The sequence below is a fragment of the Chanodichthys erythropterus genome, chromosome 11 (assembly GCF_024489055.1).
Source record: "Chanodichthys erythropterus isolate Z2021 chromosome 11, ASM2448905v1, whole genome shotgun sequence".
Classification (NCBI taxonomy): domain Eukaryota; kingdom Metazoa; phylum Chordata; class Actinopteri; order Cypriniformes; family Xenocyprididae; genus Chanodichthys; species Chanodichthys erythropterus.
Window position 1 is genome coordinate 59645239 of NC_090231.1, and position 23686 is coordinate 59668924.

Genomic DNA, 23686 nt, shown 5'->3' on the forward strand with positions numbered 1-23686 from the left:
TAGTGTCCGTGACGTCACCCATTGAGTTCTGAACAGCAGTTTTGACGCGAAAATGAAGCCGCTGCCATCTTAGCTGCGCGTCACCACACGTCACTCCCGGATAACTGAAAATGGGCAAAGAAGTTGGAGCCCATGTGACTGGTTGCTGAAACCACGCCCGCCCTAGCCATCTATCTTAGATACTATCTAAAAATATTAATAAAGATAACAATATCATTAGAAAGTACTAAAGGTTTTCAATCTACAGTGCTTTTTTTTTACAATAACGTTATAGATGCTCCGAAATCCAGTAGGCTAATTAATTTGTGTGGGGTGTGCAAATAACACAAATCAAATGGGATTTCATACCTTTATAATGAAATAGAGATCGTGAGATGAATCCAATATATATATATATATATATATATATATGTAGCTGATGTATATCTCTCATGTTCTCTCAAACTAATGAGCACGTGTCCAAAGTATAATTTTTCAAAATAGTGCAGCAGTTTTAGTTATATCCAAGCAGTGCTGTCTGAAAAAAAGCACAAATATAGCAGAGATGCCAAATTCAGCGGCTGAAATGAGCTGCTGAGGTAACATGACAGCTCACAGACAGCAGCGGCATACCTGTCACTCAAGTGACCACGCCCTTAATTATGCAGAACTTTAAGGCTTAATAATATAAACGGACGAGTTATAAAAAAATTCACCCCCCTTGTAATGAGCGGCATGAGAGTTGTCATGAAGGGCAAAATTCGCAGGTTAGACCAAAACCACAATTTGAACCAGACGGTAAACGTGTTTTTCTGCTGTAAACTTGGCTGTTTTAACATGATGGTCAATGAGATTCTGCTCACTTCTGCAGCCTGTCCCTAGCGGGCAGTCGATGAATTGCAGTTTAAGTCACTTGGGGGAGGTTATTCCCGCTTGGTCATAACGTAATTTACGTCACGCAGTTAGATGATCTTAAATCCATGATGATTATATCAGAGATGGCAGAGAGAATTATTCATTCCAGTGTCTGTTTCGCTTTAAAACACAAACTCTGTCATTCTGTCACTGTAAAGCCCAGGGTATACTTCGGCCATCCGCGTTCCTGCACCGTCCGCATGACATAATTTTCGTCATGCGGAGGGCTGGCGGCCGCACACCCTGTCTGTGTGCAGCCCAAATTTTGAGACCGCTTGGACGGTGCGCGTCCAACAGCGCATGCGCAAGCAGGAAAGAAGAGTCCTCTAGGTGGCAATACACACAGTACTGAGCACAATGTGCAGTCGTCGAAGAAGAGTGATTCAAAAATAAGACGAATAAACTCAAAAGCATGCCTTCTTCATCGTTTTTGATTCCTGTTCTCTTGGTGTATCTTATGAACTTTGCTGCAATGGTGGATGCACTATTTTTCTTCTCCGATCCTGCCCAGCGAATGTCCGGTTGATGACACGATGTCTGGTAATAGTATAGAAAAAATCATGCGCGCATCCTTGGTTTAGTATTCTTTGAAAGATACGCGGAAAGTGAAGTATACCCGGGGCTTAACTGAAGAGCGCGAGCCCTCCCGTTCGGCACGCGCTTGCACCGCGGTTTATCCCAATGATGACGCATCTATATGGTTTGTTGAAAACAACCTGCAAAACAGACAGACAGATTCAGCTAATGTATGTTTCAGTCGATGGATGTGCAGTCTAGTTTTCCAATTCGTTACAACTGCGATGATCAAAACAACTTGGACAAAACAGTCACTGTAAACAAATGTTTAATGATGTACTGAAAGCTCTATGACACTCATTTACACCGTCATCACCTGGTGTTGATAGCGCGCGAGCGCAGTGAGACCTGAACATCTCACATTGCTATCTTTAACTAAACTCATTTAAACCACGCCCATTTATACATTCATCCGTAAGACGCAAAAGTCTCTTTCAAGTCTTGCACCGAAACGGACAAATTCACACAAAAAGTATGTCAACATGCCCATCTTAGCGAGTATCTGAACAAACATAGTAGGTTATGTCTTAAGAGAGAAAGGAGACAGCGCATGTGTGTCAGTATCAGAGTACTGGATCTATTATGTCTTAAAGGGACAGCAGTCTAATGTTCCTGCTTTGTGTTTTTAATGTTAATCAAAAGACAAAAGATGAAGAAATCACTCTTGACTGAATAGCTTTTGTATCTTAATGTTTCATCTTTATTTAATATTCGCATAGGAGTAATCTGCGGGAGGGACGGGTGGGACACGTCCCCACCACTTTTTGAAAGGGTCGACATTGTCCCCACCACTTTTTGAAACATCTCGCGGCACAGATGTCTAATACAAAAGAAACACATCTCGTTGATTATCAATTTGTTTTAAATAATAGGCGATCTGGCGCTGGGATGTGTTGTTTTTGAAATCATGCTCGTTGTCGCTGTTATCCGAGGCGCGACAGTGTTCTCTTGGCGCTCGTGCACACTGCGATTCACGCGGACGAGCGCTTCAGTCTATCGCTTAACTGTGGCAGAGACTCTTTATTTGTTACGTTGAAATCACAAAACAAAATACGCATAAACGTGTCCCTGCTCTTGATATACAATCACTGATGCACATCTTTGGTCTTAATGAGAAAAAATAGTAAATAAATCTTAAATGGATGGATTAGAACCCAGAACCTGGGTTACACCTCTTGCACGCTAAACGAAAATGCTGCTACTAGTCCATCTGGACAATCTATTATCAAAGGCGGATCCTCGTATTTATTAACTAATGTACATACCCTCGAGACTAACGACATATTGTATTAAAGCAGATGTAAGGAAGAAACTAACATATTAATTTGAATATATTATTATTATTGCAATAATACAATTGCAATACACCCCCACATACACATTCCTGTCCCATATCCCACTTTTTAAAAAACAAAGTTAATCAACTGATTATTCATATTAGTTTTTATGCAGTTATTTTATATTTGATTATTTTGTTCAATTTCTGTATTTGAAAACTAATATTAGATAAAGCATTGTTGATTTTTTATTTTTTATGGTTGCTTTGTTGTACATAAATGTATGAGTTATGTTAAATCATATAATTTGGTGTCCTTTTTTGGAAAGACATTTAAATTTACCTTGAAAAATAGAGTTGAAAATCACACTTCAATCTGATGGTCTACTTTGCTGGATATAGGCAATGATGGCAAAACGGACATGTTAAACAAGATAAATGGTGTATGCTCAATTTCACGATAAGTGTGCGATTAAAAAAATGAATCTAATGACAGCACTAGTAAATATCTAAATACTCCGCATGGCAAGAAAAAAAAAAATTTTCCTATGCAAGTTCTCATGTTTGTCTTGTGTTCCTGTAATTCAATCATCCTCTTATCTTTCTCGCTTCAGCTCCTCAGTTTGTTTTGTTCTTTATTCCACAAATAAAGACTATTCAAAAACATATTTGTGCAATTTGATTATTTGGAACAGCTACAATATAGCCTATGCTGTTGCTCAAATGATAAGACTTAAGACAGTTGTAAAGTTAGACAATGTATGCAGTGTAAGCCAACCAAAATAACCATTTGCATTTTTTTTTTTTTATGAAAGTTCTGTTTTGTATTTGTTAATACCTTGCAGTACCGCTTCAAGTCAATATTATACTACTGCGACAAACATGCACACAAACTAAGTCACTAATTTATTGTACGTTGTAACTACAGCGATTGAAGTTTAAAATAAGACTTAAACAACAAGTCAGAATGTCTTTTGTGTGCGTATATGGGTGGCTCTTAAAAGAGCCTTTGGGTGTGTGGGAGTCTCGGGGACTCTACTTGGAGCTGGTGTACTTGGTGACGGCCTTGGTGCCCTCAGACACGGCGTGTTTGGCCAGCTCACCGGGCAGCAGCAGACGCACGGCGGTCTGGATCTCTCTCGACGTGATGGTGGAGCGCTTGTTGTAGTGAGCGAGACGAGACGCCTCACCGGCGATGCGCTCGAAGATGTCGTTGACGAAAGAGTTCATGATGCCCATCGCCTTGGAGGAGATGCCGGTGTCAGGATGAACCTGCTTCAGCACTTTGTACACGTAGATGGCGTAGCTTTCCTTCCTGGACTTTCTGCGCTTCTTTCCTCCCTTCCCGGCGGTCTTCGTGACGGCCTTCTTGGAGCCCTTCTTAGGCGCGGACTTGGCTGGTTCAGGCATGATGCTGAATGATCGCAGAACTGACGAATCAATGTGACTCACGAGCGACACAGAGGCTTTTATTCTCTACCATATGCTAATTTACACAGAGAGACGGGATCACCTGACTGCCTGTTTTCATAGGCCACACCCATAAACTCGTGTTTCACTGGACAACTCAAAGCATCACGCGCTGAATGAGAGCCAATCACAAGCTGTTAAATGATAGCCCCGCCCACCGCCAACAGTTTGAGCGACACCCCTCCCCCCAGTTTCCTTTGTTTCATTTCCCGCTCTTTTTGTTCATAATAGATCGAGAAAATAAGAGGTTCCAGAAAAATATTGTGCAAAATCATGTAATTTTAAAATCTCTTATAGATCCATTGATGGACTTTGGGAGGAAAGAGACCAATAAGACACACTTTCTTCATTGTTTAACTGTTATTGAACTGTTTAAACTACAAAAATAAATAAACGCCCATTTTTGTGTAAAATAAAATGTTCTTTTGTTTTGTTTTTTTGTGAAACGTATTAATTAAATTACTGAACATTGTGTAAAGAGCTCCGTGCTTATATTTTTGTTTATCATGTTGGTTAAAGATGAGAAGATGCTGTTTACAGTCTCGACACATTATTGTGAAACTATATTTGAGTTCATTAATAAAGTTCATTCTCTAACCAGAAAATAACTGCAGTTGGTTATTGTTTAATCATGACTCTGTGTCTCTTAAAAGAGTCGTTGGGTTTGTGTAGTTTCTCCTGATTTCATGTTTATCCTCCGAAGGTTAGTTGCTTACAGGACCTGACAGAAACCAGCGCAGCGTCACATGACCCTAAACTTCAGAGCTAAAATGCAGAATTGTTTGATATACTTTACTTGCCTGCATACATTTGAAATATTTAGTCCCTGAATACATTTACAAAATATTTTTATATTATGCAGCATATTTTTAGTATAGTAAGGAAGTATCACTTTGTGCATTTATTCACTATACAGCATTATTTTAATGTCATCTCTAATGTAATTTGTGAAGCGATAACATGAACTTAAACAAAAGGGAAAAAGCCTCATACTTTTAACCTACATATATTGACCTCTGACACTTTGGTTTGACACTATAACACCATTGTGTAATAATGACTGTCGCTGGAAAAGTTCTCGTTCAGAGCAGGTGTGTGGCTCTTAAAAGAGCCGTTGGGGTGATGCGCTGATGCGGGTTAAGCGCGCTCTCCGCGGATGCGGCGGGCCAGCTGAATGTCTTTGGGCATGATGGTGACTCTCTTGGCGTGGATGGCGCACAGGTTGGTGTCCTCGAACAGACCCACCAAATAAGCCTCGCTGGCCTCCTGCAGGGCCATGACAGCGGAGCTCTGGAAGCGCAGATCCGTCTTGAAGTCCTGAGCGATTTCTCGCACCAGCCGCTGGAAAGGCAGTTTGCGGATCAGCAGCTCGGTGGACTTCTGATAACGGCGGATCTCTCGGAGAGCCACGGTCCCGGGCCTGTAGCGATGGGGCTTCTTGACGCCGCCGGTGGCTGGCGCGCTCTTCCGCGCTGCTTTAGTAGCGAGCTGCTTCCTCGGGGCTTTACCACCGGTGGATTTACGAGCGGTCTGCTTGGTTCTTGCCATTGCTCAACTTTCCTTCTCTCTGTCCTGCTTGTGCTGGAAATGCGGCTTGATGTTTCACTCCTGATTTTAAAGCATCGCGCGGCCACGAGCAGCTCATAATGTCGCGAGGGGGTGCGGAGGCCTGTGATTGGCCAATGTGTGACGTGTGCTCATGACCGCTAGCCAATGACTGCGCGTTTCCTCTTTTCAAACACGCGGAGGGTTTCCCGCTCAAGACGCTTCAGACAGTCACACACCCACAGACTTACACTCACTGCTGTGTTTATTTGTGCTGAAATTAATTCAGTGATTGTGCAGATCTCGGATCAGAACTAAATCATTTTGCCATCTATATAAAAAGCAACCAAAGAACGATCTCTATCAAACAAGTTATGAGATTATCATGTTCATAATAAACATTCACACTTTGTTGCTGCTAATATTGTATTTGTAAATACACATACAGAGCAATCTAACATTTGATTTGTTTGATGGTTCATTTCCTGATTATTCACCCACTGCATGTTATTTAAAGCGTTATCTTTATCAGATAAAATGTGGCTTTTAAAAGAGCCTTTGAGTTACTGTGTTTAATATGTTTACTTGGATTTGGTGGGCTTTTGGTCAGCAGAACGGTAGATATATCTATATTTTCATTAAGGAATGGGTTGTGGGGCTTGTCTTTTTATTTCAGGGAAATGTCTCTAAACCTGATGAATGATCTCAAACACATTAAAGAATAATGCCTTTATAACAAACATGCACGTTTCAGTTGCTATTGAATTTGTTGATGCAAAACAAACATTTGTTTTGATGGATCATTATTTCACCCACTGCGTTTATGATGTCTAAATACAAAGGAAAAGCGCTCTCTATCAGATGAAATGAGTGGCTCTTAAAAGAGCCTTTGGGTTTAATGACAGAATGGAGCTGGTTTATTTGGATTTGGCGGGCTTCTCGGTCTTCTTGGGCAGCAGCACGGCCTGGATGTTGGGCAGCACGCCGCCCTGAGCGATGGTCACTCCGCCCAGAAGTTTGTTCAGCTCCTCGTCATTGCGCACCGCCAGCTGCAGGTGACGGGGAATGATGCGGGTCTTCTTGTTGTCCCGAGCGGCGTTTCCAGCCAACTCCAGGATCTCAGCGGTCAGATACTCGAGCACAGCCGCCAGATAAACAGGAGCACCGGCACCGACGCGCTCTGCGTAGTTGCCTTTGCGGAGAAGCCTGTGAACACGACCGACGGGGAACTGCAGTCCTGCCCTGGAGGAGCGAGTCTTGGCTTTCGCTCTCGCTTTGCCGCCGGTTTTGCCTCTGCCGCTCATTCTGAGTTCAGTCACTTTAACTTTCTCAGTACAAGTAAAATAATGAAAACTCAATCCTGCACACACTGTATTTATAGGAGAGTGCCAGTCGCCCATTGGCTTAGAGTCTGTTCAGATTTCATCCAATCACTGAACTTCCCTCCAAAGCCCAACCCCCTTTTCTGGCGGGAATAATTATGCACAAATATTTAAAGACAGAAAAGACTAAACTATTGACAAATATGTCTGATAGAAAATAAATGAATAACAGATATTAAGATAATTAGTTTCCTAAATATTCATTTAACAATGTGGTTTTTCTGTGTGCAGTTAATATGAACTAAAATGGTGAAAATTTAAACAAGTTTTTCAAATAATTTACTTTTTATTTATTAATGCTACTGGGGTTTGACACACACTAACATGAAATGTGGATATTATAGGCTGTTCCTGCCAAAAGTGCTTCACTTTCACACTATATTTTGTGCTCATTGACCTTCTGATACTGTACAGAATTATGCTGTAATACTGGAGTTTATTACTGTTTATATTGTTTGTAATATTTTTATATGTATAATAATTCACTGAAATTGAGTGATATATAGTTAAAAGTACATATAAGTTTTATATTGTTAAGATTGCACTGTTAAAAAAAATCTCATCTTCACTTTTTCCTTTTAACATTTACAAGAAATGATTAAATTCAGGAGTTTTGCTCTTTACTCAGAGTCAGTGGGTGGCTCTTAAAAGAGCCGTTGAGGAATAAACTAGATTTTTACTTCTTTTTGGGAGCTGCCTTTTTAGGCTTGGCGGCTTTAGGCTTTGCCGCCTTAGGTTTAGCCGCCTTGGCCTTTTTGGGGCTCTTGGCTGCTTTCTTAGCGGCTGCTGGCTTCTTCGCCTTCTTGGGGCTCTTCGTGGCCTTCTTAGCGGCTGTGGCGGCGGGTTTCTTGGCCTTCTTGGGCGATTTCTTCGCGGCGGGCTTCTTTGCCGCGGCGCTCTTGGGCTTCTTGGCCGCAGCGGGTTTCTTTGCCGCGGGCTTCTTGGCTTTAGGAGCCGCTTTCTTGGCCGGCTTCTTCTTGGTCTCGGCTTGCTGCTTGTTGAGCTTGAATGAGCCCGAGGCGCCGGTCCCTTTGACCTGCACCAGGGTGCCTTTAGTCACCAGGCCCTTGATGGCGATCTTGACGCGGGAGTTGTTCTTCTCCACGTCGTAGCCGCTGGCAGCGAGAGCTTTCTTCAGGGCGGCGAGGGACACGCCGCTCCTCTCCTTGGACGCGCTCACAGTTTTGACGATGAGCTCACCGACGCCTGGACCTGCTTTCTTGGCTTTCGCAGCGGACTTCTTCTTGGGCGCTTTGGCCGGGGCGGCAGCAGCCGGGGCTGGGGCGGTTTCTGCCATCTCTCTCTGATTGGATCGAGTCTCTCAAACGCTGTCTGCTTTCAGCAATGAATAGCGCTCGCGCTGCGCTGCGCTCTTAAACAACACATGAGAACCTCGTAGACTCAACCTGCCCGCTCTGTGTCTGTGCGCGTCCACGAGCCGCTCGCGCGTGTGTTCCCTTTCGATACTTCACTCGTACTGCGTATGGGGAAAGGTCTCCTTTTTCCCCGTTACTGAAGCCTTTTTCAATAACGCAGTGTAACTGCATCGTCATTGGTTCACTCATAGACAAGTTGTTGAACCAATGACGGCGCGGCATAGCCGCTCGGCCTATGGCGACAAAGCCCGCGAATATTCCCGCCGAAATGGGCGGGGTAGCTATATAAGCAGGCGCGTCGCCATAGGATTTCAGTTCTCTCTCCTTCAGCGACGACTTCATATCACTCTTCGCTGATCTCCGGCTGAAGCCTTCGCCGCCTGGAAGAAGCTCGCCAGGGAGAAGTTCTCGCCGCCGTTGAAGAGGCTCCCGCAGCGGACTGAGCTGAGACCGCCGAACGAAGACAGCGCCGGCGCCCTCGCAGACTGCCGCTTCGAGCGCCGCTCTCGAGCCGCCCGCTTCCCGCTTCCGGCCGCCTCTCAGCGCGTCTCCTGCCGCCATCCGGCGCCGTTCAAAGAGCTTTTCCCGCGGCTTAAGGCCGCTTTCTAAAGAGCTTTCCCAGCGGCTCTCGCTGCTCTAAAAGAGCTACAATCGCCGTTTTCATGGCGGCGGCGTTGCCTCAATGCCGCGCCACAACTGTGGCACATGCAGAGCCAATCGCTCCGCGGATCTTCGTTCTCTAGCAGCTGTTCACCGCGCCGCCCTCGTGCCGCCTTCAGCATCTGAGAGCATTCAGCTTATTCCCTGCCGTCTTCCGTCAGGTGAGTACAGAGCTTATTTTTCTACTTTCTTGCTGGCGGTTGCTTCAAATGCCGTCTCCCGAACGCGTTATTTGCCGGGTCCTCCCCGCAAACCGCGCTCGTTGAGGATGCGAGCTCTCGCCCTCTCAGCTCAATTTGACATGATACTCTCCCCTGACTTAGGCGAGACTCGTGATACATTTTCTATCTGAGTGAGTTTATTTCTCCCTATGTGCGTCGCTCGCCGGTCCCTCCCCCGCGAGCCGCGTTAATTCAGATATATGACATGTCTTTCTTCCCTAGCTTGGGTGAGAAACATGTTATATGCTTAATTTAATGGAGCATCTTTCTGCTGTATGCACTCAGTCTTCTCTATGCGTTGTTCGCCGGTTCTGCCCGCGAGCCGCGTTTGAGAAATATAACATGTCACTTTTCCCCCTCTTGGGTGACTCCCATGTTATAAACATTCAGTTTATATAGCAGATTTTTGCAGAAGTTAACAATCTCTCAGCTGAATTTGACATGATGCTCTTGACTTAGGCGAGACTCATGATACATTTTCTATTTGTGTGAGTGTATTTTTCCTTATCTCAATGCGCGTCGCTCGCCGGTTCCGCCCCGCAAGCCGCGTCGATTGAGAAATATAACGTGACCTTCTCCCCCGACTCGGGCGAGAAACATGTTTTTATACTGTATTAATGGAGCTGATTCTGTAGTTTTTCTATGCGTTGCTTGCCGGTTCTGCCCCCGCAAGCCGCTTCATTGAGAAATATAACATGTCGCTCTCCCCCTGTCTCGGGTGAGACATATGTTATATATATATATATATGTGTATATATACAGTTGATACAGCGTATTTCTGCCGAGTTTGCTGAATTTCTCAGCGCGTTGCTTGCCGGTTCTGCCCTGCAAGCGTCCTTTGAGAAATATAACGACACTCTCACCTGTCTTAGGTGAGACCTATGTTATTTATATTCAGCATATCAGTTGATGTAGCATATTATTCCAGTCTCTCTGCGTGTCGTTTGCCGGCCCTGCCCCTGCAAGCCACGTTCATGAGGATGTATGCGCTCACTGAAAGCGAGCTCAATGCTCACTTGTGCTTGGTGGAACTAACATGCTCATTATGCTGGACCTCTGTTCATGTGACTTGCTGGCTCTGCCCTGCAAGCCATGTTCATTGAGGTAGAGCGGTCTCACTTCCGACACCGCTCTGTGGAATATATCTTGATGCTCTCCCCTGACTCAGGTGGGACACATGTATATTTTTCCAAGAAGCATATATCTGTTTACTGAGTTTCTCAGCGTGTCGTTTGCCGGTTTCACCCCGCAAGCCACGTTCATGAGGATGCATGAGCATTTCTAAAAACTAGCCGGTATGCAGGCCCCCCTTCCAGCGGCCCGCCAACCGGCACCATTCAACCCCTTGTCACGCGGGCCTGGCAGGCCATCCCCGGAGTATCAAGTGGGTTCTGGGGATAATATCTCAAGGCTACTCGCTCCAGTTTGCTCGCAGACCCCTGCGTTTTTGCGGGGTGCTTCCCACTTCAGTAAACACGGACGACGCTCACGTCCTCCGAGTCGAAGTGATGTCTCTGTTCGAGAAGGGGCCTATAGAAATGGTCTCCCCTCAGAGAGCGATTTACAGCCATTACTTCCTCATTCCCTAGAGTGATGGCGGTCTTAGATCCATCTTAGACCTCAGACTCCTGAACCTTTCCCTCATGAGATGGAAGTTCAAGATGTTAACGCTGAAGCAGATCCTCGCGCAGGTTTGCCCCGGGGACTGGTTCTGCTTGCTGGACCTGAAAAATGCATACTTTCACATCCAGATAGCCCCCCCATCTCAGGCGATTCTTGAGATTCGCATTTGAAGGCGTGGCTTGCCAATATTTGGTCCTTCCATTCGGGCTGTCCCTAGCTCCTCGCACTTTTACCAAGTGCGTGAACGTGGCGCTTTCCTCACTGAGACAGTTGGGAATCCGGGTTCTCAATTTTCTCGACGACTGGCTCATCCTAGCCCAGTCACGAGCTGAGCTGGAGCATCACAGATCCGTGCTACTCAGCCACATGGAGTGTCTGGGTCTCAGGGTCAACTTTGCCAAGAGCTCACTGCTCCCCAGCTAACGTATAATGTTCCTGGGTGCAGTCTTCGACTCAGCCCGTATGACGGCTGTGGTATCGCCAGAGCACGCTCTGGCCATTCAGCAGCTCGCGGCATTGGTCAGGAACAGAGCCTGTCTCCCTCTGAAGTACTTCCAGAGAATGCTAGGGCTGATGGCTTCCGCCTTCCCGATTCTGCAGCTCTGCCTTCTTACGGATGCGGCCTTTGCAATACTGGTTGAAGTTCCGGGTCCCTCCTCACGCCTGGCGGCACGGCCGCCTGCGTTTCGGGGTCAATCAGGCCTGTTAGACAGCTCTGAAACCCTGGATGAACCCTGTATGGTTCAGTCAAGGTGTACCCCTATAGGCGGTGTTCAGAAGAACGGTGCTCTCAACAGATGCACCCAACACAGGTTGGGGTGCTCTTTGCAAGGGCAGACCGGCCTTCGGCTCGTGGTCTCATGAAGAAGCCATCTGCACATCAACTGCCTCGATGTTGGCAGTGATTCGAGCCCTTCGCGCCTTTTAGACACACCTGACGGGACGCAACGTCTTAAGTCCAGTCGGACAGCATGACAATGGTGTCATACATAAATCACCAGGGTGGTCTTTCGTCCAGCCGCTTATGCGCTCTGGCGAAGCGTCTTCTGGAATGGGCATTACCAAGGTTTAAGTCGCTCAGAGTGACTCACACAACCGGGAGAACAAACTTGGGAGCAGATATGCTATCCCGGAGCAATGTCCCCTCAGACGAGTGGATGCTCCACCCCCAGACAGTTCTCACGATCTGGGAGTTCTTCGGGAAGGCAGAGGTAGACCTCTTCGCCCTCAGAAGACAACTCTCACTGCCCAATTTATTTCTCGAAGGAGGACATTGCGCTGGCTCACGTCTGGCCCAGCACCCTCCTTTACGCTTTTCCCCCGATTGCTCTGATCTTGCAGATCATCAGATTAATCAGGGAAGACAAGCACAGAGTCCTCCTGGTGGCCCTGCTCTAGAGGAGCCAAGTTTGGTCCTCAGAGCTGTTCAGGCTTTCCACGAAAGCCCCGTGGCCGATCCCCCTGAGACGGGACCTCCTCTCTCAGGCGAACAGGACGATTTGGCATCCCCAGCCAGAACTCTGGGCTCTGCACCTCTGGTCCCTCGACGGGAGCCTGCTAACCTCCCCAGGGAGGTGCTGAATACCATTTCTCAGGCGAGAGCTCCGTCCACGAGACGCCTCTACGCCCAGAAATGGTCGGTCTTTGTTGACTGGTGTTCTACACGCAACATAGACCCAGTGGAGTGTGACGTATCTCCGATACTGTCTTTTCTCCAGGAGCGTTTGAGTCTGGGTTTCACACCTTCAACGCTCAAAGTTTACGTAGCAGCCATTGCAGCGTTTCACGCTCCTATTGCTGGCCAGTCAGTGGGACGAAACAACCTCCTGGTGCGTTTCTTGAGAGGTTCTAGGCGATTAAATCCTCCTCGTCCTCTCACTGTTCCCACCTGGGACCTCTCTTTGGTCCTCAGAGCTCTTAAAGGGCCTCCCTTTGAGCCACTGCGTTCAGCTGACCTCAGGCCCCTGACGCTCAAAACCGCTCTGCTACTTGCACTAGCATTGGTTAAGCGAGTTGGTGACTTGCAGGCCCTCTCCGTGAGCCCTGCATGCCTTGAGTTCGGGCCCAACGACTCCAAAGTCGTTTTGAAACCTAGGCATGGCTACGTCCCTAAGGTGGTCTTGACTCCATTCAGAGCACGGGTCATTTCCCTCTCAGTGCTTCCTCCCTCGTCGGACAAGCGAGAGCTGGAATTGGCCTGCCCCGTCAGGGCATTAAGGACCTACGTTGAGCGATCACAGCCTTTCCGGCAATCCGATCAGCTCTTTATCTGCTTTGGTGGCTGCACCAAAGGGTCTTCAGTCTCAAAGCAACGTCTTGCGTGTCGGATAGTCGATGCTATCACTCTTTGTTACTCCTCTATGGGCCTCAACTGCCCCATAGGAGTTAGAGCCCACTCCACTAGAGGAATTGCTTCCTCTTGGTCCTGGTCTAGTGGAGTTTTGATTAAAGACATCTGTGAGGCAGCCGGCTGGTCCTCGCCGTCCACTTTTGTCAGTTTTTATCATTTGGATGTCCCGACCTTACAAGCTCGGTCATCTCGGTATGATCCAGCGGCCTCTATTGAGCTCCGCTTCATGCCACTCTGGGAGTTAACTCCCCTTTTAGTAGTGTAACAAGGGTTCGACGGCTCCAGCCTTCTCACTTGTCCTCTGGTTCCCTCGCGGTGTCCAAGACAAGTCCAGTCGTTCCCTGCCGTGGCACGGCGCGGTTGAATCGTTCCCCATACGCAGTACGAGTGAAGTATCGAAAGGGCGTACTCGGTTACTAACGTAACCTCGGTTCCCTGAGATACGGAACGCAGTACTGCGTTACATGCCGTGCCACGAGGCTGCGGCTTCAGTGTCGTCGCTTCAGTCGAATGACCTGAAATCCTATGGCGACGCGCCTGCTTATATAGCTACCCCGCCCATTTCGGCGGGAATATTCGCGGGCTTTGTCGCCATAGGCCGAGCGGCTATGCCGCGCCGTCATTGGTTCAACAACTTGTCTATGAGTGAACCAATGACGATGCAGTTACACTGCGTTATTGAAAAAGGCTTCAGTAACGGGGAAAAAGGAGACCTTTCCCCATACGCAGTACTCGTTCCGTATCTCAGGGAACCGAGGTTACGTTAGTAACCGAGTACGTTTTCTTCTCTCACATTTGGGGCGAAACTGGAGCAGTAAAATAGTTTGTCACAGTCGAAACAAAGCGAGCAGCAAGCAGAGGTTCTGAGCTTTCATTAGAGACTGAAATACGGCGAGAGGAAATGTTTGTTTCGCCTCCGTCAGATCAAATCCGAGGCGAGCATCAGTCACGGGGAAAAGCCGCGTGTGAATCTGCTGGATATTTGAAGTGATAAAGTTGCTGAAAGCCTGAACGCTCCTCTGTGTGTTCAGCAAACAGTCTGAAAGAGACTTGAATGAAATCAGCATCAGTGAGGGGCGAGAGGAGGCTTTCATACAGCTGCAGTTTTGGGCGCTTGAAGCACATGAACATCATCCGGAGTCTGTCTGTGACTCTCATCACCCTCATCTTCACCAGCATCTGTACTTATAATCATCATCATCATAATACACTGATTCTTGAGATAAGGGACAAAACATGTTTTAGATGTTAGTTTTTATGATTTAATAATATATTATTATCTGATTTATTTGTAGACAAAGGTTTCAGCTAATGAACTATGTAAAGAACTACCTCCCTGCAGATTTCAGCTCCAACCCGAATCAAACACCTGAACCAGCTGATCATGGGGTTTAAGGCTGCTTGATAGACAGGTGTGTTAGAGCAGGGTTGGACACCCCTGATGTAAAGCAATAGGTTTTTATAAAAAATGTTTCTCTCTCTCTCTCTCTCTCTCAAAATGTACATTTATTCACTTCATAACTTAACACATTACCAAATAAAGCATTTCAATTTGATTCATCCAACAACTAAAGTCTTCAGTTATGTAATAATGGTGTTCAGTAAAGTAGATAAGTGATAAAATACATTCTCTATGTTCTTTACACTTTTCTTTTTTCTTTACACTAGAACAATCCAGTTAGTAAATTCCTTCATTCTATACCCTGCTTATTAATATTAAACATAAACAATGTTCTTAGGTAAATCAGACATAGTATCATGTAGTTCAGTTGATGTTTTAATAATTGAACTTAATATATTGAAGAAAAAAAAAAATCAAAATTAACAGAAACCTTCAAGGTCTGACTGAGAAACTGATTGACAAGACAATAAATTAGCTTTATTGATTCATTTATAAATTAATTTTTAAACTTATATTTAAGTTAATTAAATAATTATTTGTGTGTGTATGTCAAGTCAAGTCAAATTTATTTATATAGCGCTTTTACAATTGGTAATTGTTTCAAAGCAGCTTTACATATTAAAAGCACAGAAAAAAGGGAAGTGGTTAAAAATAAACTGTACAAACAAGCGTGGTAATATGTAACATATACAAGATGGTGCTACATTAAGCCAATGTCGGCTGACTTCCAGGGGTGGAAAAAACCCCCTAGGAGAAAAACCCAGCGTGCTAGCACTGGGAAAAAAGTCCTAGGAGGGAAAAAACCCCTTGGAAGATATATATAATATATGTAAATGTATATGGAGATCAAAATCTGAATTATACATTTTTATTATAGAGATTAAAAATCGATTATATATAAATATATGTAAGCGGATACAGGGATCCTGGGCTACGTTGTAGTCAGGTCCAGACACAGGTTCTCCATCTGATCTGGATACGGCCTGGATCCAGCACCCGGCAAACCTCAGGATAAGCAGAGAGACTGATATTAGCGTAGATGCCATTCTTGTTCTGATGTACAGGTATATCTAGTGTTATAGGAAATGTTCTCGGTTCCGGCCGACCTAATTATTGCAGCGTAACAATCCTTTAACGGATTTGAAAAATGTTAATGTATTGATAATGTGTTATGTGTATGCAAGAGCAAAGAGATGTGTTTTTAGTCTAAATTTAAACTGACAGAGTGAGTCTGCTTCCCGAACAATGCTAGGAAGATTGTTCCAGAGTTTAGGTGCTAAATAGGAAAAGGATCTGCCGCCTTCAGTTGATTTTGATATTCTGGGTATTATCAACTGGCCTAAATTCTGAGATCGCAATAAACGTGAAGGACTATATATAAGGACTATGTATGTGTGCTGTGTATTATTATATATATATATATATATATATATATATATATATATATAGGCCTATATATATATATTAGTACACTATATCGTTCAAAAGTTTGGGATCAGTAAGATTTTTAATATTTTTAAAATAAGTTTTGTCTGCTCACCAAGATTGCATTTATTTAATTAAAAATACAGTAAAAACAGTAATATTGTAAAATATTATTACAATTTAATTTGACTGTTTTCTATTGGAACATAATATAAGGTGTAATTTATTCCTGTGATCAAAGCTGAATTTTCAGCATCATTACTCCAGTCTTCAGTGTCACATGATCCTTCAGAAATCATTCTAATATGATGAATTGATGCTCAAGAAACATTTATGATTATTATCAGTGTTAATTACTTTTGTATACTTTTGTATTACTGTTGTATACTTTTTTTCAGGATTCCTTGATGAATAGAAAGTTCAAAAGAACAGCATTTATCTGAAATACAAAGCTTTTGTAACATTTTATTATTATTGTTATTATTGATTATTGTTTTGTCTGATTGTTTGGAGGAGGATGAAGTCAGCTGATGAAGAAATAGACATGTTGTAAATGTACTAAAGAGTTGTCGATTCATTACTGATTTTAAACAGCTTGTATTATGTTCTCATTTTCTACTTGTAAAGAAAGACTACATCAAGAGGTAGAAGAGCTGGCAGCTGGCACTAAAAACTCTCAATGCTGAGGTCAATCTTCACAGAAGTGGTCAGTTCGTATGGCCCAGGCTGAAGAGAAGCGGGAACCAAGAAACCACATGACCATAAAAAAACAATCAGCACATGACGCATTGACTAAGGGGGCACATGAGGAGCAAGGGAAGCATGGGATAAACAAGCAACATGAATCAAGCTACAAAATAAAAGACATGAACCATGAAACCAAACTCTGATTCGGGCTCTATTTTCATTTCCACCGAAAGCATGCAACTATTGCCAGTAATAGTAAGGGGCGTGGCGTTTCCGTACAATGTGCGCTAGACGCTTCAGCGAATCACAATACACTGGGCCATAAGCAATCTGAACCCATTGCATATTTCGGAGGGAGTGGTATCATAGAACTAAGTCAAACCGGATGTTCAAATGACAGTGGATACAGCTGTGAAGAATAAAGGTAAAATATATTAAAAATAAAGAATTCTTTTTTAAAATGAAGCATTAAGACATGTTAAACTGCACCCAATAAACAAGTCTAGAAAAAAGAAAAAAAAAAAACAGTGAACCACCCCTTTAAATGCAACTTAAAAACTTCCTGCAGTTCCTGCATTGTTGCATTCATGGATTCTTTTGCAACAGCACTGAAAGAGATCTTTGTTCACATGTGCCTTGGCATATATAATGTTTAGGCTTTACCACTCATACTGCTTGAGTCCATTTAAATCATTGTGTCTTTGATTGACAGTGGATAGGAGGAAAGAACATCTGAACACACTGAAGCAGATCAGAAACTTCTGTTAGCTAATTTCCCTCAAAACATACAGTATATACAGTACACTCTCAGAAATAAAGGTACAGTGAGGGTACAATTAAGTACTTAAAGGTACAAATTTCACAAATGTGCCAGCAAAGGAACAAACATGTTTCCAGCTGAGTACCAAAAAGCACCTTTCCAAAGAAAAGGGGTACACAATGAAATATGCATGGTGAAAGGTACATATATGTACCCTTTGAAAAGGTACATTGTCATATAAAGTAATAGTTAAGGTACAACATTCACAAATCTACCATTAAAGGTCCTATCGTGTTCCCATTGGGTACTTAGAAGTACCTTTTGGGTACACATCCTGTAGGGTACAAAAAAGTACCTTATTCAAGTCAAAGGGTACATTTCCTGTGGGGTACTAAGAAGTACTTTTCAAGTTAAACTGCTGGGTTAAATATGGACAAAACCAGGGATTGGGTTGTTTTCACCAAGCCATTTTTTTTCAACCAATTTTGGATTTATTTTTTTAGCCAGCAATATAGTAATATAGTAAAAGGCATGTTTTTGCTCACCCCCAAATAGGGGCAAATTTGTGGGGTATTTTAAGCTGAAACTTGACCAGACCAGAGACTTATATTACATCATGTGAATGGCATAATAGGTGCCTTTTAACCCAACCTGCTGGGTTCGTCCATATTTTACCCAGCTTGGGTTGTTTTTAACCCAGCATTTTTTAGAGTGAGGGTACACAATCCTCTGGGGTAGCAGCTACTTATGCATGCCTTTTCTAAGACTGATAGAGCCTTTGTCATAATTTGTAAATGTGGTACGCCTTGGACAGATTGACACAATAAATGTGTTATCTCCTGGGCGGGCAGTTTGTGTTTATGAAAATAAAAACAATGCATGTATTTCATATGGTAGCACATAAAAAGCACTATAAATAATGAATAATCATTTATAAAAATAAATATACATTATATATATTTCAATTTATTACACAAAATGTTAACGGCTGTTTTTTGTCGGCCAATCACGTCACGCCTCTCATCTTTTCAAACTGCGGCGGATCGCGCTCTTTTCACTCCGGCCTGGTTTGAGGGGAATCGCGATGCTTTGGACCGTTCCGTAAGTTACGGTAGATAATACTTGTTAAAAATGCGTAGTGCTGAAAAAAACGATCATAGAAATGGTTAGCTAACAAATATGTTGTTAATTAGTTGGAGAGTGTCGACGTGCGTCGAGCAGTGTAGCGTTAGTGAAGTGTTAGCCAGGCAGAGCGCACGACAAGCTGTCCAGCACACCAGATCTTTATAAACAACTAAAAGAGTGCATTATAAGTGAAGGATTTAACGTGGAGCGTTTGCTTTGCTGCATCAGGTACGTTCACAGTGCTCCTGTGATGTGTTTTGCGGTTAACCGAGTGAAATGTTGTCTGTTCTCATCGCATTACTTTCTACGGTATGAATTTTCTTCAAGGACGTTGTCAAGAATTTGATTTGATGTTGACAGAGATGAAGGTTTGACCGATTTCACGTCAAGCACAGGAGCCCTACCACAAATTCTGGAGAGTGCCGTCAAATCCAGGTAACGTATTTTGTTTTTTGTAGTAAATGTATTTTTAATGTGATGATATTTTAGATGACTTTTTTTAGGCAATATAATTTACAATCTATGTTCTGTCTGTCAATCTATCTTATGCCTTGGTTGTTGTCTGTTGGCCTTTAAATTTCTCATGATATAATTTATTAACATGCAGCTTACAACATCATATGACTTTTGATAGATATTAGAAATGAATGTATTTTGTTGAGATCAATACTTTGTTCTTACATTTTTTGTTCTTTGATTTAATCAGCAGTGAAGATGAACATCTAAGGGGACTCCCACAATGGCTTGACTACTAATTTTTTTATTTTTTTTTATTTGTTTATTTGACAGGGACAATGAAATCAAACATAGTTACAGAACAAAGTTTGCAGCCGATGTGATGCACATAGAGTTTGTAGCAAGTGCTAATTTTCAACTCCCGTCCCTGGATGGGCCTTTCTACTATAAAAACACAATATTCAGTTCTAAGAAAAAATACACAATGCCATTTTACATGTTCAGAACTCACTCATTCTAAAAACTCATTCTAAAAAGTAAACAGTGCAATTTTACATATTCAAAACTCACTTATTCACGTTCAGACATCTACAAAATGGGTACAGTTTTGGTTTGTTTTCAGCCAAGCCTTAAGCCTAGAGGTGAACATTTTAAACTCAGAAATGATCTTAATCTCTGTGGGCAATGAGTTCCACAGTTTACAATTTGATTTGCCAAAAGATGTTCTGCACTGTGGGATTTTACAGTTTTGATTTGAGGAACCTCTTGTCACTGTACTGCTGTTTGGTCTCTGGATAAATGTACTCAGGGGTTCAGGAGCCAAACTATTGATGCACTTAAATAACAATTTGAGAAAACATAAATTGCTAAAGCTTTCAAAACTTAATAAATTATATTTCTTAAAAATGTAGCAGTGATGAAAGCGAATAGGTTTTCTATCCATAATTTTCATTGCTTGGTTGTAAAGTGAACCAATGCGCTTTATTGCTGAGGGTGCTGCCTGGGCCCATGCTGTCATGCAGTATGAAATATGAGAAAAGATCATAACATGCATGTACAGCAGGGCCGCCTGGTTCGGAATGTAATGTCGGATTATTTTGAAACAATTTAAATTTCTTTGTATTGTTTTTGATATTCTCTCAATATGTTTATCAAATTTTAGTTGGGGGTCAAGGACCAACCCAAGATACTTAAATTGAGTTACTAATTGTATTTTATCATTTTGCAAATGTATTTGAAATTTTTGTTCTAAATTGAGTTTTTTAATTGAAAAACACAAAGAAACTGTTTTTGTAAGATTTAGAACCAACTTATTTTGAATAAGCCACTGACTAACCTCAGCCATGCATGCAGACAAAACCTCTGCAGCCTGCTCTGGTGTCTTGGCAGATACATAAAAAACGGCATCATCTGCATAAAGCTGGCAACGGACACCCGGGCAGATCAAGGGCAAGTCATTTATAAAGAGACCAAACAACAATGGTCCTAATATAGAACCCTGAGGTATGCCCATACGAATGTTTAAAAATGAGGATTTGTCCCTGGCCACTTTAACACACTGTTCCCGCCCCTGAAGAAATGAGGCAAACCAACCCACTGCCTCAGGGGAGATGTTACACAATGACATTTTGGATAAAAGTAGGTGGTGACTGACCGTTTCAAAGGCTTTTTTAAGATCGAGAAATACTGCTCCTACCACCTCACCCCTGTCCATGGACTTCTTTAAGTTTTCAATGAAGCAGCAGTTTGCTATTTCGGTTGAGTAACCTGATCTAAAACCAAACTGCTGTGGGTGGAGGAGCTGGTTGACCTCCAAATGGTTAGTCAGCTGTATTGCTACGACTTTCTCCAGCACTTTAGATAATACGGGTAAAATTGATATTGGCCGGTAGTTGCATATAGAATCTTGACTTCCTGATTTAAAAATTGGCACAATCACTGCTTTTTTCCAGCCTGAGGGAAATTTACAATTTCTTATGGACAAATTGACAAGGTGTGTTAAAGGTTTAGCAAGTTCTCTACTGTAGTGTTTGAAAAAACAACAATTCAAATTATAAATGTCAGTTGATTTGGAATTTGAAAATTTTTGAATAATCTGCATGACTTCTGTCTCATTAACCTCTTCTATACAAAAGGAATCAGCAGAGGGTATTAGACATGGTTCATTCCCACCAACAATTTCTTTAAAATCTCTTGTTAATTCTTCTACTGACTGTACAAAATAGGTATTAAATCCATTAGCCATAGTTGCACTCTTATTAGTCCTCTTGCCTTTTATGATGAGTTCTCGAATTCCCTTAGTCTTAATTGTTTTATTAGTTAGTGCATTTAAATGTTTCCAAAGGCAATTACTGTTAGCCTTTGCGTTGCCTATAAGATTAGTATAATATGAAGCTTGTGCTTTTCTCAATTCTTGTACCACTTTATTTCTTAAACCTTTGAAGGCTAAATGATCGATGTTAAGTTTTGAATGTAAAAATTTCTTCAAGGCCAAATCTCGCTTCTTCATATGTTTTCTTATTTCATTATTTATCCAGGGAAGAGTACCACCTTTTTGTTTGCACTTTTTTTGTTTCGTAAACTTGTCCACTAGTTTTGTGATGGCTGTCATCATAGAATTACAGCATTCGTCCACATCATCCATGGCAATAATCTGCTCCCAACTGATATTTTTTAGTTCTCTTTCAAACTGTTGAATTTTAGATTTAGGGATGACTAACTTTATATCCTTGTCGGCATTACATGATTTACCAAAGTATTGTAGTCTTTTTTTAGTCAATTTCCTAACAGTCAAAGTCAAGTTATGATCTGATAGCCCTGTTATTAAATTATAATTTCTTGTAATACGATCGGGTTTATTTGTAAAAGCCATGTCAATTAGAGTCTTAGTCTGTCTAGTAATCCTAGTGGGTCCTTTAATCATTTGTTGATAGTTAAATTTTGTCATTATTGTTTTCAGTTTGAATTTATAACTTTTATCGGACCAGTTGATATTATAATCACCATACAATATAGTTTCTCTATATACCTCTAGTTGTTTAACTACATGACTTAGTTCATCATAAAAAGACACATTAAAAGAAGGAGGATTGTAGAGAACAGCAATATTAAAATTCATTGATGGTGACAAAATTATATTCAAAGCTAAGCATTCAAGAGGAGTATTCAATTCAACTAAATCACATTTGAATTTATCTTTGATATAAATCAATACACCTCCACCCTTCCCAAACTTTCTGTCTTTTCTGAAGCATTGATATCCCTCAATTTCTATCATATTGGTTGGTATACTACTATGCAGCCAAGATTCAGTTAAACAGAGGTAGTCCAAGTTCGAATCCAAGAGAAGAGCCGCAATCTGGTCCTTTTTGGAGATTAAACTGCGAATGTTTAATTGTCCCCCCAATATTCCTTTCGATTTGCACGTCGGTTCCCACAGCACTCGAGCATGATTAACAGTTTCAAAAAAGACATATTGCTTTTGTTTTAGCGCAGCTAAAGTCACAGGCTACCGTCAACTGTCTGGTTAACAGCATTCTTTAAAAATATATTTTATGTTCAGCAGAAGAAAGAAACTCATGCAGGTTTGGAACATGAGGGGGAGTAACAATAACATTTTCATTTTTTGGTGTAATATCCCTTTAACATATTTTAATAGACAATGCAAAAGATGATATATTTGCTGATACTGATATATTTTGAAAATGTTTCCTCTTTTGGATAAATAGGAGTTGAAAGCTGATTCTACCCTGGAAAGGAGTAATTTTCTCTTTTAGAAGGGATGGAAGACCAAGCGGATATGTAAGTGTGAAGTCTTTACTTACACGCACATCTCTTGTTTAATTTATCATAACAAATATTCATTAATATGACTTGATGTGAAGGAGGACAGATGCAGGTAATTGCACATGTTGATCTCTTGACTGTTTAGGTTTCTTTAGTGCAAATCTATGGAGCTGCTGTAAATACATAATAATGGTAATGGTACACATTCAAGTCTTAATGACAAAAAAAAACACCTCTTCACCTTTACTAACTTATTTAACCTTAAAAACACATGCATTGAGTGTAAAATGTGGACAGTTTAGTCTTAAAAAAATAAATAAAATAAACTTCATGGTTGCCATCCTCTGTGGCTGGCTTGTCAGTATTGTAATATTGTGGTTATCACAACAACCCTGGACCCATAGGCTGCTCTTAATTAGGGCTGCACGATTAATTGCATGCGATTGTCATAACCGTAGATCACTGACAAGCCACGCAATATCACGTTCATATCGCAGATGAATCGCCTTCGATAATGAACGTAATATTGTGTGGTTTGTCAGTGAACTACGGCTCTGTTTATTAAATGCCGCTCCATTTTAAAGCAGGTGATGGCGATTTAGCGGCAATCAGGGAACCGTTTTTACTGACGAAATGCGCGTGACAATCGCATGTGATTAATTGTGCAGCCCT

At 42.3% G+C, this 23686-nt stretch overlaps 4 protein-coding genes across 4 annotated transcripts; all 4 read right to left on the minus strand.

Moving 5' to 3' along the window:
- Window positions 1–3187: 3187 nt before the first annotated feature.
- Window positions 3188–4338, minus strand: LOC137031028 (histone H2B-like). The gene has a single exon (XM_067401604.1). It carries the CDS (start codon window positions 4154–4156, stop codon window positions 3782–3784), a length of 375 nt encoding a protein of 124 aa, XP_067257705.1. The 5' UTR covers window positions 4157–4338; the 3' UTR covers window positions 3188–3781.
- A 1000-nt stretch (window positions 4339–5338) lies between these two features.
- LOC137031029 (histone H3) lies at window positions 5339–5864 on the minus strand. Its single transcript, XM_067401605.1, has one exon. It carries the CDS (start codon window positions 5762–5764, stop codon window positions 5354–5356), a length of 411 nt encoding a protein of 136 aa, XP_067257706.1. The 5' UTR covers window positions 5765–5864; the 3' UTR covers window positions 5339–5353.
- Window positions 5865–6678: 814 nt separating this feature from the next.
- On the minus strand, window positions 6679–7080 carry LOC137031032 (histone H2A). Its single transcript, XM_067401609.1, has one exon. It carries the CDS (start codon window positions 7063–7065, stop codon window positions 6679–6681), a length of 387 nt encoding a protein of 128 aa, XP_067257710.1. The 5' UTR covers window positions 7066–7080.
- Window positions 7081–7819: 739 nt separating this feature from the next.
- LOC137031030 (histone H1-like) lies at window positions 7820–8450 on the minus strand. The gene has a single exon (XM_067401607.1). It carries the CDS (start codon window positions 8438–8440, stop codon window positions 7820–7822), a length of 621 nt encoding a protein of 206 aa, XP_067257708.1. The 5' UTR covers window positions 8441–8450.
- Between the last annotated feature and the right edge of the window lie 15236 nt (window positions 8451–23686).